Raw genomic sequence first — 17,930 nt, forward strand, 5'->3', positions numbered from 1 at the left:
ATTGGAAAATGGAACAGCCTTTTCCACCATCAGTGTATTTAGCTGCCATTTCAGTCTGCCATGTGGGTTTTGATGGTCCCACAGTGGGACAGCACCCACTGCTGTGTCGGTTCATGAAGGGTACATGTAGAAAACTGCCTTCAGGTGAGATCAATTGCACCATCGTGGGATCTGCCTACCATCCTGGGAGCTATCTCACAGACATCTTTTGAACCATTAGAACAGGTGAATATGAAAATGGTGTCTTTAAAGATTGCACTGCTGATTGCCTTAACCTCTGCAAACAGTGGGTGAAATTCATGCTCTGTCTGTCAATGACGCTTGCATGTGCTTTGCACCTGTCGGTTTAGGTGCGTCTTCATCCTAAGCCATCCTTTTTTTCCTATCCTGGTGGCTTCTTGCATACCAACAGAACTGAAATCTTTCAAATCCTCTGCTGTTTGCTTCTACAGAACAGGAATGGCTACATAACACTTGACAACAAAAAGTTTGCTTCCTGAACACTTTTGGGTGTATTTTACAAAAATCACAAAAATCACCTTAAAATTTTCGACTGCAGCTGCTTGTGTTAACCCTACAACCGCTTCCTATTGTATTTCACGCAAAAGCAGCAACAGAAATATTATGGGAGTGCTTCAACCATTTAAAACAGAAGGCAATTATTTAACAATGACAATAAATGATGAAACAAATATTTGTGATCAAAGACGGACAGAGAACTGCCAATTGACTGTTTTGAAAAATAATAAGTTGGCTGTGTACATTCAAGTAACCTGTAATTTGGCTACTTTTTTTTTCTTTTTTTTTTACTATTAGCAAGCTCATAATCTCATGTTTGCTGGGGCATTAGCCTCTTGGAGCTTCAGTTTCTCACTCGAGGTTATTGATTTTGTTTATCCTCACACTACCAGTGTTTGACAACATCAAGTCTGTTTTTTAGAAACCCCATGTTTGAACATCTTAGTGCATCACAACACTCAAAAATAAATACAGTACAAATAAATACAGTACAACAGTAGCATTTTGGTTACAAATGCCTGACCTACATGCTCTGTAATACACCAGAGGGACTGATACCATCACCATATGTTATAAGTTATGGAGCAATGCCTTTGAAAAAAGATCAAGCATGCACTGTCTCTGTGTTTGGTCTGGTGTGTGGGAGTTGGTGTCTGTGTATGCATGAGCTTGGGGAAGAGGGTAAGGAGTGTGTATCCTTTGCAAATCAAATGGCAGCTTTAAAAATGTTTCACATCTACACGCAGATGAGAGAGTTGTGTCAGACATATTAAACTGCTGCCAAATAAATGTCAAATTGGTAGTCTCTGTCTGTGCAGGCAAGAGTGGAGGAGAGGGTGAACAGGTAAATACAGGCAGGCACAGGTGTGTGGGTGTCTATCACTGCATATAAACTGACCCTTGTAGCTGGTGATCATGTCGCAGATCTCCTTGAAGATGTGTGCCAGGCGGGCTGTACGTGTGACCTCTGTGTTCTCCTCTGCAGCAGCGAGTCGCCGTGTACGTACCGACCGCGATGTCTGTAGCGCCGAGAACTGCGTCAGGAACACATCTGCGAAGGGCACGCAAGTCCAATTTTATCGGCGGGTATTATTTTGAGTCATGTGCTCCTTGATGTTGTCTGTGTGTTATTTATGTTGGGTGTTTACAAGTTCAGCATTTATCCAGTCACTTTGACGACATATTCAACCATCTCATTCTTCAGCTCTTAAAGTCACTAAAATTGTTCCTAATTATTAGTAAGGCTCACTTTGTTCTAGCATTATTTTCCTCCCTTCATACTCATGCAAACCCTCACTTTCTGCTTGTACCATTTCACCATCTTACACTCTCATTCACTCACCTGATTTGATGTTGCCATCATCACGGATGACCCCTCCCCAGCGTGTGTACACGGACAGGCTGCTAGCGTCCCTCTCTCGCTCTCCTTCTCGCTTCAACAACTCTTGTTTCTCCCTCATCTTCTCCCAGTTCCTCAATAGAAACACCCGGTGCTTCAGCACAAAGTTTCTAACGAATAAAGGAAGAGCGAACAGGAGTGAGTAAGTGTGCTTATCTGTATTTTCTGTGCAAGATGGCAATTTGTGTAAACGTGAGTAGACGATCATTAGCTCACACAAAACAAAAACAAAAAAATAGGAGAGGCTGTCTGGCTAGCAAGCAGTGTAGCAATTGCTGCTATACTGCCATATGAATTATCCAAAACACAGTGCCAGAACATTCCCATGACAGGTTAAGTAGCTCTGAATGACACTGGGGGTTTATCAACATTGCGATTTTTGTTTTTGTTTTTTTGTGATATGTATTGCAATATTTAATTATAAAAAATTGCACCAACTTCTGCATGATATTTGCAGATTTTAACTTTCTAATCTTCATTTGCAAAGAATTTATCACTATCAATGACTAGGGTGATTTTAGGGGGGAATAAGGCAGCTGTTCAAGAAGTCATTTAATCAGACCAAATTATATTATCTGTAAGCACTAGAATATTTTTCTTCTAGAGTAGTCATAAAAAAGCGGACCTTGCCAGATTTCGTGCTCTACTGAGCAGCAAGGGCTTTAGCCCTACATGACTGATGATCCCAATTTGCCTCACATTACATCCACTGCATTAAGACTATTTCACATATTGAGATTTTGATTCCTTAGTGAGGTATTATTCAGCCCTTCTTGTAAGGTGGACAGACGGTGCTTGCACTGAAGCCATAGAAAATGGTTGAGGTAAAAAGGCACATGTACATCTGCCTTGGTTTGCCAGCATGAACATCACAAAAACATCTTTGAGGGAGTTTTGCATTGTATGTGTGTGTGTGTGTATACATCAGGGATGTCAGTTTCGGTTAATTTTGCTTTTGATAGAACGACACCCATTAACCGGTAACTAAGCGGTTATGACGTGAAATACAACATAGTGGTGTTCTCCTTTTAGTCCAGCGCTCCATTGACTCAGTGAGCTTTAGCGCTGCATTTTGAAGCGCTGTCCATTTAGAGGTGCTGAAATTTTAATGTTTTGTGTTGTAAATGTCTTGTCTTGCCTTTTATGTTTCTTCTGTTGGCTTTGCTGAAACTTATTGCCACATTTTGATCAGGTCAATGTTGCAAGAGAATGTGTTGTCAATGATTCCATCTGATTAAGAGTCAATAAATAATAAATTAACTATAGAATTGTCGCTTCATTAATTAATATACAAAAAATTAACATAGGCCTACAAATTACAGTAGCTCTCAATAGCATAACATACTCGGGCTTGAGGTACCGAACTAGCTCTTTCAATCCCTCACCCTCTACCACACTGAGTGGCAGCATATCGGTCTCAATCATTCGGCACACAACTGGGGGATGGCCTCGGACCGGCACGCATCACACTTTCACCCCCTCCGGCTAGCAGTGATGTGATCTTTGGCTGCGACTGCAAACTATCCCCAGACATGGCAGCCAGGTGCTTTTTTTTAATGTGGTACAGCATATTGCTGATACTATTACTAAATTGAAGAGTAGCATCACACAATTTACATTTGACTTCGTTGCCTTTCTGGAGGAAATAGTCCCATGTTGAGCTTCGTTTAGCATGCGTCATTTTTTACCTCAAACTACTAGCTAGCGAAGCTGTTAGTGGAGTGTGTTGTATATACAAATTAACCTATAGACTGACATTGACCTGACATGAGCTTACGGCCCTTCCTGGAGCTGTACGGCCCTGCCTGGAACTGTACACGAGAGGAAACACCAAGGCGGTCTGGCAGCCGCCTCGCCTAGCGTTGACTCTGCAGTTTTTGTCTGCATCTGCGTCATTGTGTGGAGTGCGGGGGAGGTGTGTTGAAGGTGTCTGGCTGGGAGAGCTGGTGTCGGATCGGCTGAGGGAGCCTGGTCTCCTTCGACTGATGGGCCCAGGGACCACAGCTTGCCTGGAGCTGCGCCCAGGGAGGAAACACTGAGTGCGGTCTGGCAGGACGCGGAAGCGGGGCAGGCTAAGCTAACTGCTGGCCCATGCAGACCGGCAGTTCCGACAGTCATCCTGGCTGGAGTTTGTTCTCTGGACAGAGGAATTTCTTTGGACCGCGTTGCACTGATTGGACTGTGTTAACTGTTTGTGGGTTTTTTGGTTTCGTTTTTTTTTGGGGGGGTTTTTTGTTTTGTTTTGTTTTTTTTTTGTTGCTTTGTTCTCCGTGTTTTTGTATGCTTTTAGTGGTGTCATTTTTGGGAAATTCTGGATGTGTGTTTTTTGTGTTGCACTGCTGTGGGCTGGGGGAAATGAAATTTCATTTCTTTGTGTATGCAAGTGCATGTAAGAAATGACAATAAATTGTTCCTGATTCCTGACATACGTAACTGGTCAAAAATATTTTCGGCGGTTAACTGATTTAACGGTTAACCATTGACATCCCTAGTATTCATCATACCTTTCTCTGTTGGACATGGGCTTCATGAGATGAGGGTAAAACTTGTTGCTGTCACTCGATTCCTCTTCCTAAAGACAAAGAGGGGAAAGTTCTTGTGTTAGAGGGAATCTCAAGAGACACCATCGGTATCTAAAGAGTGCGACCAATTGATTCATGAATTCACACGCAATGTTTCTTGCCTGTAACAGTTCAATAAAAATTTGAAAACTTAACAAACACATGGACTTTATGGACTTGGATGACATACTTTGAACTTTGACATGTGAGGCAGATATTTTCACACTTTAGTACCCGAAAATGATCTCTGATTATAATGCTGGGTGATCAAATAAAGTTGATAAATATAATCAAATACATTTTTCTCTATTTAAAAAATGAACACAGATTGGTTATTTTTGATACTGGCTCTTGTGGAGTCTCTCTTCACATTTAATAACGTGTAACTGAATGATAATAAAACAGCCAATCACATAGTTAGTGTGGCGCTCTACCAAAGCTCACCTACACTGTAGCTTAAGAAGGGTCATTTGTCGACCCAGACAAAACTTTTTGAAAGTGAGACAACTAGTAAAACAGCACTTGTGCATCTCAGCAATAAAATGCAGCTAACAATTACCAGCAAAAAATGAACACTATGACCAGAGACGGTTGACAAGCTTTAATTTTTTTATGTACGTGTTCTTTTCTAAATTACGCCACTTTATAACCCCTAGCCATCTATGTTTGCTATTTTGTAAAGAGTAAAGAAAAATTATTTAAAACTTGCTAATATTACAGCTGAAAATTTTATTCCTACTATTGCTCTTCTGACTCATTTTGACACAGGAGTTGTGTTACCTGGAAGAGGATGCAAGTACATTTGTGTTTAAACAAAATTGTTTGCCTTGATGATTCTTGTTTAAAGATGACTACTGTATTAGAAGAAGAAAGCCATTTTATTTTGTCACAAGAAGAACCCCGCTACAATGTAGCGGTTTGGTTATCCACCCGTCTAAATCTCCCTTCTCTTCATCCTGCCAGCTAACCGCCTTCCCCCTGCCCCTAAACCCCCCCACTCCAACTCCCTCCCCCCAAATGCTCAGAATCATCTGAAATGCCGAGAAAAATGGTTTACCCCCCCCACTCCAACTCCCTCCCCGCAAATGCTCAGAATCATCTGAAATGCTGAGAAAAGTGGTTTTTAGCCATTTTTAGAAAATGCATATTTTGCATAATTATGCATAATTATTATAATTATTTTAATTTTCTGCTATTTTTCTGGTCCTCTCTGGAACAATACCTACCACTTCCAAAAAAAATTAGGATCATAAGTGCATTTTTGCAAAAATGCATATATTTTGCATAATGCCAAAACATTTCGAAGTCCCAGAAAAAATTTTTTATACAGGTGAAAAAATCAAAGATGCTCAGAATCATCTGAAATGCCGAGAAAAGTGGTTTTTAGCCATTTTTAGAAAAATGCATATTTTGCATATTTACGCATAATTTTAATTTTCTGGGATTTTTCCCTTACTCTCTGAGACAATACCTACCACCTCCAAAAAGAATTGGGATCATAAATGCTTTAGTTTTCGGTCCCGCTATCTACACTAACTAACACACACACACACACTAACACCGCACACACGCACACATTACGAACATATATGAGTAGATTGTACAGGTTACAATGACATTTGTTTTCTGCATTTAACCCATCCTATTATAGTACAGGAGCAGTGAGCAGCTGCAGCGTTCGGGGACCAACTCCAGGTCTTCTTTCCATTGCCTTGCTCAGGGGCACAGACAGGAGTATTAACCCTAACATGCGTGTCTTTTTGATGGTGGGAGGAAACCGGAGCACCCGGAGGAAACCCACGCAGACACGGGGAGAACATGCAAACTCCACATAGAAAGGACCTAGAAAGGCTTGGGGTTTGAACCCAAGACCTTCTTGCTGTGAGGTAATAGTGCTAACTACTGGGCCACTGTGCCACCCCATTAAAGACTGAAAGAGAATTTAATTCTTGCTGGTGGTCTAATTTATCTCCTAATTGTTCATCATTAATTACAGTACTTGTGCACAAATGTGGGACAGGGAATAATCTGACATTTTAAAAAAAAGTGCTTTAAGGAGAGTTAACTTTATGACGATGATTCATCGTTCATTTCGGAGTAAAATTAATTCATTAAAGTTGACATAAATATTACTTTTGTAATTACTGTAATAAAAACCTTTGTCACCTGAAATGAATGTTTTTAAATTATATTTTCAGCTACATTGCCCACCGCTACCTGATCAAAAAAACAAAACCTTTTCAGCTGTCTCTTCTTTATCTTTTTTAATTCACTCTCTATGGGGCTATATGCTGGAATTAGACCATAGGTAGATAAACAGGTCTCCCTAGTTCCTGGCTATGGGGGCAACAGGTGACCTCTATCTGATATTGGTAAAACGTCCTCGGGCAAGGGAATAACACATTTACACACTGAATTTCATTGTTCTAGCCCTTTAAGTTTTTTGTGTCATTTAAAAAAAAAAAAAAAAAAAATTCTGCCCCATTAATAGCTCCTTTGAGACCAAGAAACAGTCATGGCCTAGATACAAAATGTACTTGAATTTCAGCTAAACTGTGCAGGATTTACAATGTTTTACACAAGGCAGTTCAGGTAGATAATGGCACACCTTTCATTAAGTTCAAATTGTTCACACTTCTTACTTTATCTGGGAAAAAAACACAGGAAAATAATAACATTGAAAATGCACTAAGTGGTTTAAATAACTTGAACATTTTCTTGAACCTTACCACCATAGTCAGTTCACTTAACATTTTGAGTTCCAACTAACTAAACCAAAGTGTGCTTTCTTCTTGGTGGGTGAATGTGTTAACTGTGCCAGCTTCTATCTGATTTGTTAACTGATTCCACTGACTGAACTGAAAGTAAGCTGACTCACAACTCTGGCTTTCAATACTCTGTCTCTTTTTCACTCACCCGTTTTTTGAGTTGATGTTTGGACTTCCGTTTCTCCTTGAGGCGACCCAACCGCCGGGTGCCTGCTGGTTTCCCAGGCAGGCCGTTGATTCGTTGACTCTTTCCTCCGATGATGCCGCGACAACTCTCCGAGCCACACTTACACACTTGCTGTACAGCAGCACGGGAAAAAAAAACAAAAACAAAGGTCACATTGGGATCATAAAAATCAAAATTCTGAAGTCAAATAAAAGCAGGGGGGGCTGTATATAAAGAGAACCAAAATGTAAAAAAAAAGTGCAGTTTAAAAAACACACAAGGCTATTCAAATTGTAAATGTGTATATGTAATTGTGAATGAATGAACTTGTGCGATCGGAGGCTACACACTGAACTGCCAGGAGGTTAAAGGACGGCGGGTGGAGTTTCACCTGTTCCTCTGTGTTGAAGGAATGAAAGTTGTAGTCATAGGTGAGCTCAGTGCCATTGGCGATGTCTTTGAGAGCAAAGAGACCAATCCTGTATACACCATTCACTGACCTGAGAGAGACAAATCACACAACACAAGGGAGGGAGAGCGAGAAAGAGAGAGGTGATCAGATACTTTACTCAAGCCTGTGAGGTAACTGACTCACTGCAGTAAATTACTGAGTAACAGAGAATGAGAGAGAAAGAGAGAGAGAGAGTTGACTGGTCTGACCAAGCAGTTCACCCTCTTCATTTTCCTCCTAACTTTGGACTGAACTTCAAAACTGATCTAAGCAAAATGCCAAAGTACAAAAGTGTGCCAAAATGCTTAAACAAATCCACTTGATTGTACGCTATGGGGCTGTCATGACTTATCAAGTAACTATTAGCCTGATTACAAAAAAATTCCTCAATTACAATTTACTGCCTCGGAGCTTTGGTTCACCTCTTTACACATGTCTAAATATGCCTGGGCAAGTAGAACGAAATGACAGAAAATGCAAAGTTGAGAAAATTTGCAGTGCTCTGCAAGTTTTGCAAAGCTGAACCTCCTAAACACAACAGCTCAACATCCATGCGGCTGCATCTCAACAAAAAGCATCATGTCTTCAGAATTATAATTTTATTTCATTGGTGCCTTTCAGACGCACTCAAGACCAGCTTACATTAAAAGATGTAATAAAACAGTGACAACATGAGAAAACGAACCAGAAGTAAAAAAAAGCATATCAGAGGAAGATATTGCATAACAGGCAACAGGAAGGAGCCAGAGTGTAAATTGTAGGCCAGAGTGAATCTCACATTACACTGTTGTCCTTGAATAAAAAAAACGCTTAAAAGTACATTTTTCTTTATCCGATTAGCTCCATTAATCATCAGGATCATCAATACATTACTCAATTACCGAAATAGTCATTACTGACAGCCCTACTGTGCTACCTAAATAAAGCCACCTTAAAATTGGGACAAAGGGAGAAGAAGAGTGCCCCGGATTTTGCTTCGTTTTGGCAGCCGCTCAACATCTTTTAACCACCAGTTTCCTCCATTTCATCTAAGACAGCGCTCCAGCCGTTTGCCATTCCTCGAAAAATACACAATGCTATTCTATTTGCCAGCCTCCTGGTTATTTATTCCTTCCATAGGGGCAAAAAACTTGTTCAGCTCATTGCATCTGAGCACTACAGCTGTATCTAAGGCCTTTTACACTACATGTAATCACTCTTCTATGACAAGATGGATGACTCGTCATGCTTTCTGCTGAAAATCTTCCATCCTTGTAGAGTCTTTTATCTCAGGCCGGCCTACCAAAATTACCAACACACAAACGCGCACACGCTGATGCACAAACACACTCACACAAGGACACAGAACTGTTATTAGACCACTGGCCTAGATTACATCTGCGGTGTAGGGCTGAGGGACCAGGGGGATGGTCAGGCCTCTGTGGTCGTTAGCTGTCTGCGTTCACGTCCCTTTGGGGTTTAAATAGTCATGACATTGGTTGACTTATACCATCTACCTAAGAGCAACATTACCCACAAACCTGATCTGTTACATTCCAAACAGCAACCAGCAGAGAAGTTTGCTTAACCTACAGCTGACTTAACCTGGCTAAGAGGCACAAAGCTAAACCGGTAATCAGTAAATTGGTTTATCGAGCTGGTATAATGTCATTCAAACACTTAGAGCGGTACTGCACAATTCAACGTGTTTTTTGAGCAGTAAACTTAATGATATGGCTGTACTGTGATGACACATCAATGCTGGTGTTAATATTGACATTTATTACCGAATTTATAAAAATTGGCATTTCATGGGTTGAAAGGGGCTCAACACGCCATCTATTGTTTTAAATCAGCCCTGAACCTCGCAAAGCCAACGCTGACTTAGGAGTCGACCGGTTGGGACTTATCTATGTCATGAAATTTACATAAAAAAATAATGTTTGGGGTGTCCAGGTGGCATAGCGATCTATTTCGTTGCCTTCCAACACAGGGATCGCCAGTTCGAATCCCCGTGTTACCTCCGGCTTGGTGGGGCGTCCCTACAGACACAATTGGCCGGGTCTGTAGATGGGAAGCCGGATGTGGGTATGTGTCCTGGTCACTGCACTAGCGCCTCCTCTGGTTTGTCGGGGCGCCTGTTCGAGGTGGAGGGGGAACTGGGGGGAATAGCGTGATCCTCCCACACGCTACATCCTCCTGGCGAAATGCCTCACTGTCAGGTGAAAAGAAGTGGCTGGCGACTCCACATGTATCAGCTGAGGCATGTGGTAGTCTGCAGCCCTCTCCGGATCGGCAGAGGGGGTGGAGCAGTGACCAGGACAGAATTGGAAGAGTGGGGTAATTGGCAGGATACAATTGGGGAGAAGAAAAAAAAAAGTTAACGCCCTCTAATCAGAGGTGGGTGACCCACCTCCCCTAGCCCCAGCCCTTGAGTGTGAGTCTGACAAACCGCGCTTTCAAATATATGCTAATTGAGACTCGTCATTCACAAGAGTTTGTTATTTTTTGGCTAGTCTCACTAACCTTGAGCCTTTATTACATATTCTACCAACCTTTTGAATTTCTCTCAATTTAGTTAGTTATAGTTATATTATGTCGTCATTTCCAATTTTGGAGACCACACACCGCCGTCCTCAGTCCCCTCCACTGGCCCACCTTTCGGCAAGGTGTTGGACACCACCCCATGAAGACACCCTGACTGCCACGATGCAGAGGCGTCCGTAGACAGAAAAAAAACCAGCAAGAAGAGCCGCACACCTCACTTTCCGGCGGCAGGGAGAGGTGGGTGACTGCTCCCCCAGCCGCGGTGCGAGCCCACACTAATGTCCGCTTCAGGGGATTTTGGAGGGGATCAGTCCTTCACTTCAAAAGAGCCCTCTGTGATATGGTGCCTCCAATTTTTTCTGGCCAGGGGTTATCACTGAGTAACTTCTGCCTCACACATCCATGCCCTCATCCCGCCCCCCCCTCTCAGCCCCCTGCCCACTTTTTAGCATTTTTCCATGCTATCCATTTTTATCCATTTCTGTGCTCGGAAACAAAGCAAGTCGGCAAAGAATAGGCAGTAGCAGGAGGTTGCGGGGTAGTTTAGATTCAAAAGTGTACAGTATTCACATTTGACAATGAAGTGCACCTGTTACACCTGACACTTTAAGAGCAATCGAGTAAGAAATCCAGAGCATGTAGTTGCTATTTTAAAATGCTGACATTATGTATGATGTTCTTTCTTCTCACCCATCCTCAGCTCTACTTCCTACATCTCATCTCATTATTTAGACTTGGCTCAAATAGCACTGGTAAATACTTCTGCACCGTTTCTTATAGCAGTCTTGCATGCCGGATGTGTGGGGTTTGTCACAGAACACTAATCAATTACACCCAGTAAGATTAGGCTATCACAGCAAGTCTATTTCATATACTAATGTGTGACTGACAGCTAACAATATTCCAACTGTTCTGATGCGGTGAGCCCAACACATCTGACACTCAACACATCTGATCAGCTTTAAACATAGGCCAGGAATATTTGCTGATCCAAATAACTGTTACTAATTGCTTGGGCCCGAAATGTTTAATTTCATCTGGGCTTCAGCGGGCACCCCAGGACACCAAGACATCAGGTGGGACGTGGGATAAAGTTGCCATGATACTAGGGATGGGTATCGTTAAGATTTTAACGCTACTACTCTTACCGATACTACTTATCAATCCAGTACTTTTAATGGTACTCTTATTGGTTCTTTTTATTATTTTTTTTAAAGAGAAAAACAAAACAAATTAAGAAGAATTAACTTTACTTTATTTTCTCATGTCTGGACAGAGCATTACTTTTAATCATCAACCCATGTTTGTATAATTTAGTTAACGCTGTGTGGGCTCTAGGCTGCTAGCATACATAACATACCTGAGGTGGATGGGGCAACGAGAGATGAACCACGAGCTACGTAGTCAAAAACGAAAACTGTGCATTTCTCCACCTGTATTTGATGCAATTTCGATAGATGTTTCGAAAGATTGCTTGTGTTTCCACCCTTACATGCAAAACTTGTGGCAACTAGCACTGTCAGCATCGACACTTTTGACCGCTTAGTCCTCTCTCTGCCATTGTCGCTAAGAGCAGGCTCTGTGGGTCTGTGTATGTGTGCGTCTGAGAGAGAGAGAGAGAGAGAGAGAGAGAGAGAGAGAAAAAGAGAAGCAGAGAGCTGGCCCCGCCCCTTGACTCGCACATACAACTCCGAGAGAGGGAGAGGGAGAGATCTCTTCTGGATTGGGAATAGCAAAAATGCATTATAGACAAATGTCTTAATCTTATTGCAAATTCGAAACTGAGTTGGTGAGATAAAAGTTGCAAAATAACATTTATGTAGCCTAAAAAAATAGTAAATTTATTTTCTTAATTTCTTAAATACCAACAGCACCATTAATATTGGAGCTTATCAATACTACGGTCTTTAATAATTTTGCATCAGTGGCCGTTTAAGACCGGGTTTCAGTACCCATCCCTACATGATACCCACCATTTCTGCATCTCGCAGTTGGGCTCGCAGCTGTGGTTGATGAAGCGCGCCTCGTTGCCCATCCGGTAGCTGTCAATCACCATGCCACTGTCCAGGTTCAGACAATAGTGGCCACTATGGGAGTAGTACTGCTCCATCATACGGCTCCTGCAACAGTGGGGCAGGAAAGAAAGGAGGAGGGAAGAGGAAATGGAGGGGAGAGGGAATGAGAGATAGAGGCAAGGTGGCTTTATAGGCCCCCTGAGGCACAAACTATTTATCATCTTTTGCCAGCGTTTCATTATTTGATGTGCGAAAATGATGTAATGACACTGATGAGTAGAGGGAGATGGATGTAAAAGAGGTAAAGGAGAAAGAGAGAGAAATGAAGAAAAAGAGAGGAATACGGAAGACATGACGTGTTTACAACAGCAGTGGTCGTCCCTCTCACCTGAACTCGTGCTCGCTCACCACCTCTCCCAGATACTCGATGATGAACTGCCCTGAGCGGAGGGGCTCCTTAGTGCGGATGCCCCAGCCTTTGCCCTCGGCACGGAAGCGCTCCAGACACTGGACCCACTCGTGCCTCTGGATATGCTGGTTGTCACACTGATCACCACAGGGGCAGGTACTAGGAGAGCACTCAGCAAAGCTCATTCTGGTGAGATGGTGCAGAGGGGCAGATTGTTAAGTAAGTGTAAAAATTGAACCCGTTAATCCACTTTATTGAGCAGATAAGCACAAAGCTGGGACGGTTCATTTAACAGGGGATAACTGAGTCCTTGCCATCTAAAAGAGTGGAAAAACTAGCCAGTGTCATAAAAACACCTCATTCATGGATATTTCACTTCTTTTAACACTTCCTTTCTGGATGATGTATTTTGTAGGAACCCTGCACACCAATGTTTTAATATGAGATAGTTAAGTTTGAGAGTACACGACTTTGTACCTATTGAGGCAGTCATCGAGGCAACCTTTTTCCCTGTGTTCCCCGGGAGCCCTGCAGTTACACGTGGTTGTTTCATAACCAGAAAGAGGCTTCACATCCACATAGACATCTGTAACAGATAGATGAGATTAAAATTTTACATTTGTAAAATATAATCTCAAACAGCGCTCAAATGGTAAAATCTAAAATGGTGCTTTTCTTTAAAGTCATTTTTATAAGTAGCAATGCAAGAGTGAAAGCCACCAGTCTCAGAAATCAGATGTAACAAATATGTTTGTACCCCACAGATTAAATCAGAAATGCAACCACATGAAATGATTAGACCACAAAGTGAAGTCTTGTCAGACAATTAGATCACAAAGAGTGCCGGATACTCACTTGATCTGATCTTTTTATAAAGAGGGACATCTGGCCTCTTATAAAGCTGAAAGATAAAAACATGGCGGGATTAGCGCAGGGGGGCTTGAATCAGAGAGATAAATGTTTATGTGCACCTGTACTGAGACATTACCTTTAAAAACCACCTTAAGTCTCTTACTCTGATAGTGGAAAAACACTAAAAACACTTAAGCGGCTCGAGAAGACAAATTACCTGGTCGTGTTTCCACAGCCACAAGATGTCATAAGGCAACTGGAAATCAATGCGTTTCTGTCTCAGGTACTTCCCTGAAGAAAAAGAGAGGTATGAAATTGTCGTCATATCGCTCCCATTCAAATTCTATTACTTGTCCATGACAATGCGTCTGCCTATAACCTTAGAAAAAGAAAGATTATGGGTGATAACGTCTTTAATAGTACATAATATATAATAGTGATTATAATAACATATTCAATAATATTTCAGAGGACTTCATGAGTTGTATAATTTTCCAAAGCTTTTTCAGCCTGTGCAAACTCAATTTTCCCAACTTAATTTATTAATTTTTAATTATTCAATTGGTTTATTTGACAGCGCACATGAACAGACATTTTACTGTAAGAAAGTTTGTATTATCAATAACGGGGAAAAAAAAACAATAGCAAAATGTCTGTTTCTTGGTGTTTTTGACATTGTTGTCTTCTGTGATGCTGGTCACTCAAACATTTTATCTCTATCCCATACTCCAAACCCATGTACGTTAACTGACATGTGCATGCTATGATGAGTACACTCACTATGTATGATAAGGAGGCATGACGTGACTACATGACTGGGTTTTTGCAGGGGAAAGCCACAGATGATTTAAGGAAAAATGAAGTTAAATTCCTAATATGTTCACAAATTTTGTGATGATCTCCAGCAAGTCTGGAGAAATACAGTTTGTCTCCTTTCCATGAATCCATCTGTGTTTTCTGCATCACGGGAATCATAGGAATCTAGGAACACGTTACTGTTTAAGTCGAAGACTCACCAACATGGATTGGAGCAGGAAACAGGCCATATTCATGTTCCCCAGGTATGTACTCTAGCTTCTCTTTCTTCAGCTGTAGAAACTGACTCCTGGGGCTGCAAAGAAAAGGAGAAAAAAAACAAATGCTGAAATAGTCATATGAACACATATAAAAGTTTGTGCTGATTAGTAACAGTTTACTAAACCAGTGTTTCTCAACCCAGTCCTCAAGGACCCCTTGCCCTGCTGATTTTCATTTTAACGCAACAGGTAGGCCTGCTTGTATTCATGCAACCAATCAGTACTTACTGATGGCAGATTTGGCACACCTGACATAATTGATTACGATAATATGATTTGTTGGGTAACTACAAGCAAGCCTACCTATGCAGCATTACATACAAAAATCTGCAAGACGGGGGTCCCTTAAGGACTGAGCGGAGAAACCAAACTAAGATAAAAGTAAACTACAGGTAACCGGTAGTAGTAAGGAGCACTGGCTGGCTGAAACACAAGTTTTTGTTAAAAAGTTGTTTGAGACTCACTCCTCAGTTTTGTACACGTCGGAGTAAAGCCCCGCCTTCTGGAACTTCTTCTTTGGAGGTCTGGCAGCTCTCTTCTCCCGTTGGCTGGTTACGGATGTGGGTGGGGCTTGTTCCCTGGAGAGGGCGCCTGCGCGATCCGGAGAGCAGTGGCCATCTGGCTTGCCTTCCAGTGCACTAAAGATAGAACCGTGACTTGGTTTCTGGTGATGACAGGGCTTGATAAATGCTCCTATATATACTTCCACTAAGTTCTAAGATAAGCACTTGCCGCAAGAATTATCTTAATGCCCCACACTGAAGAGTTCTTACAATGCAAATGATAACATGTTACAAGGGATGTGTGATTCTTTCTAGGTTAAATGGAAATCATAATTTTTGGGGTGAGAATTGAGATGATTCCAATTTTGTAAAAAAAAAAAATATTCTTTCGCGTAACATCCAGCGATGGCAATTCACAGATGTAAAATATAAACAAAATTATTGCAAAAATGTCTTGGTAAATTAGTACAAACACAGCACTTCTGATTACTTGTGTCTAGCAAATTTGCTTCCTCATCTTTATGACATTCAGGGGTTCGATTTCTTATACTGAAAGTGACTGATGTTCATGTCATGGATGTATTAGCATTAAGCTAGCATTAGCTGCCCCTAAGTTGTGAACTGCATGCAAAAAATGTTTTATTCAATTCAATTCAATTTTATTGTCATTAAAAACATGTTATTCATGTTTATCAACTGCATGCAAAAATCGACTTTGTCGTAGACATTTCTCAACATTTTCAAGTCATGTTACTTGTTTGCTGCTTGCCAAAAATGTGAATCAACATCCCTCACCAGTCATATGGTTTCATGGAGAATGTCTATGGAGACCTAACTGTCTGGTCTGCTTGTCGTGTCTACATGCTGCATGCTTTACATGATGCAATGTCATAGGTCACAGCAAATAAGGGGGCGCTTCGTTTTATGCACTTGATGTCCAAATGCAAATGCTGCAGCATCAGTGCAATATATGATTCAAATCGCATTCAGAAATGAAACAAGATCATGATTTTAATATGATTAACTGTGCAGCCCTACATGTTACCAAGTAGTGAATGTTAGCTTACCCACAAAATTGGTGGAGCTCCTCCTGGGTGAGCCAGCCTCTACCTCCCCCTGCTCTGGACCTCATGTCTAGGCCACCCAGGTTCTCCTCTCTCTCAACCAATCGCTCCTCAGTCTCCTCGATCTCCCCATCCTCTTCTTCTTCCTCCTCCTCTTCTTCTTCATCGCCATCTCTCTCCCAGTGCTTCCTCTTCTGGCCTTTCCTTCTCTGGCCCTGCACTACTGACTCAATGGCATCTGTCACGGTGTCCCCGTCCCACCCCCTTCCCCCCAGCCCACCACCTCCTCCCCTGTCCCCCCCTCGGTCTCTGTGCCGGGTCTGGGTCACCTCAGCGGCGGGGGGAGGAGAAGGTGGGGGGGAGGGTAGTGGGTTCTTCCTGGGACGTCCGGGACCCCTCTTCTTCACCATGTTGTTTCCTGTGCGTGCCTGCCGCTGCAGCTTCTTGGCACGCAGGATCTTGTTGACATGGTGGAGGCTGTGTTTCGGGGGTGGCGTCCGGTGGGAGTGGAGTGGCTGGGAGGCATCCAGGCAGTATTCCTGCGAGGGAGAGAGGCAGGAGGAGGAAGGAGTAGAGCCGTGGGAGTAGAAGAGTGGAGGTTGGTGCGGGTGCTGTCGGTGGTGAAGGGACCCCTCGGGACCCTCCATGGTTGAGAGGGTGCCACCGCGTGTCTGGACACCTGATGACAGTTATCAGAGAAAAGGACAACAGAAGGGGAGAGGGGGATTACCATGCCGCCTGAAATTAATGGCACGTAATTATCCTTATGGCACGTAATCACAAAAGTTTAGACAGCCATGTTGTTAGTCACAGAAAATGTAAAACTTATAAAGAAATTTCTGGAATAGCCTTAAACCTATTAAAAGTAGCTCTCACAGTGCTGCCCTGTGTGACCTATTCAGCCTATCTAATATTCCATGTAGGATGAGACAAATGATAGAAAGCATTTGCAAATACTGTTGATCTGCGCCTGGTATGGTGACAGAATCAGGCAGATATTTCTTACTACTACTACTTTCGACTGCTCCCGTTAGGGGTCGCCACAGCGGATCATCCGTTTCCATTTCTTCCTGTCTTCTGCATCTTCCTCTGTCACCCCAGCCACCTGCATGTCCTCCCTCACCACATCCATAAACCTCCTCTTCGGCCTTCCTCTTTTCCTCTTCCCTGGCAGCTCCATATTCAGCATCCTTCTCCCAATATACCCAGCATCTCTCCTCCACACACGTCAAAACCATCTCAATCTTGCCTCTCTTGCTTTGCAGATATTTCTTACTATGTGAGCAAAAACATTGCGTATTTCGATGAGATATTTCAGCACTAACATTTAATCGCAGATGACAAAGACAGCCAAATAAAGAAAGCAGCTGTCAAGCAATTCGAAGGGCAACAGGTCACATTGTTTCCCACAGGACTTCACAACTCAAAGTAATTACATAACCTACTTTCAGAACCATATCAATTCTAACATGTTTCAACAAATTCCTAAAAAACGTATGACTGGCTGCATCCTTTGCAACAAGCACTGGAGTGGAGGCTGAAAGTGATAGGACCTTCCTTCATTACTCTTCATCACTATACACCCCCCCGTCTCAATTTTCCTATCATTCTGCATCCCACC

General features: G+C 42.3%; 1 protein-coding gene across 2 annotated transcripts in view; it reads right to left on the reverse strand.

Annotated features, from left to right (window-relative positions):
• The window catches only part of ash1l (ash1 (absent, small, or homeotic)-like (Drosophila)), a 58,868-nt gene that overhangs the window by 21,165 nt on the left and 19,773 nt on the right, over positions 1–17,930 (reverse strand). For both annotated transcript variants that reach the window (XM_056298300.1, XM_056298299.1), the window contains exons 5-17: positions 16,313–16,988; positions 15,207–15,380; positions 14,683–14,777; positions 13,884–13,957; positions 13,670–13,715; positions 13,292–13,400; positions 12,794–13,000; positions 12,364–12,510; positions 7,805–7,913; positions 7,396–7,545; positions 4,423–4,490; positions 1,862–2,028; positions 1,418–1,570 (exon numbers count right to left, since the gene is read on the reverse strand). In XM_056298300.1, the coding sequence (XP_056154275.1) occupies positions 1,418–1,570; positions 1,862–2,028; positions 4,423–4,490; positions 7,396–7,545; positions 7,805–7,913; positions 12,364–12,510; positions 12,794–13,000; positions 13,292–13,400; positions 13,670–13,715; positions 13,884–13,957; positions 14,683–14,777; positions 15,207–15,380; positions 16,313–16,988 (2,175 nt within the window). The remainder of the gene's footprint in view (positions 1–1,417; positions 1,571–1,861; positions 2,029–4,422; positions 4,491–7,395; positions 7,546–7,804; positions 7,914–12,363; positions 12,511–12,793; positions 13,001–13,291; positions 13,401–13,669; positions 13,716–13,883; positions 13,958–14,682; positions 14,778–15,206; positions 15,381–16,312; positions 16,989–17,930) is intronic.

Source organism: Lampris incognitus, chromosome 18 (genome assembly GCF_029633865.1).
Source record: "Lampris incognitus isolate fLamInc1 chromosome 18, fLamInc1.hap2, whole genome shotgun sequence".
Taxonomy (NCBI): domain Eukaryota; kingdom Metazoa; phylum Chordata; class Actinopteri; order Lampriformes; family Lampridae; genus Lampris; species Lampris incognitus.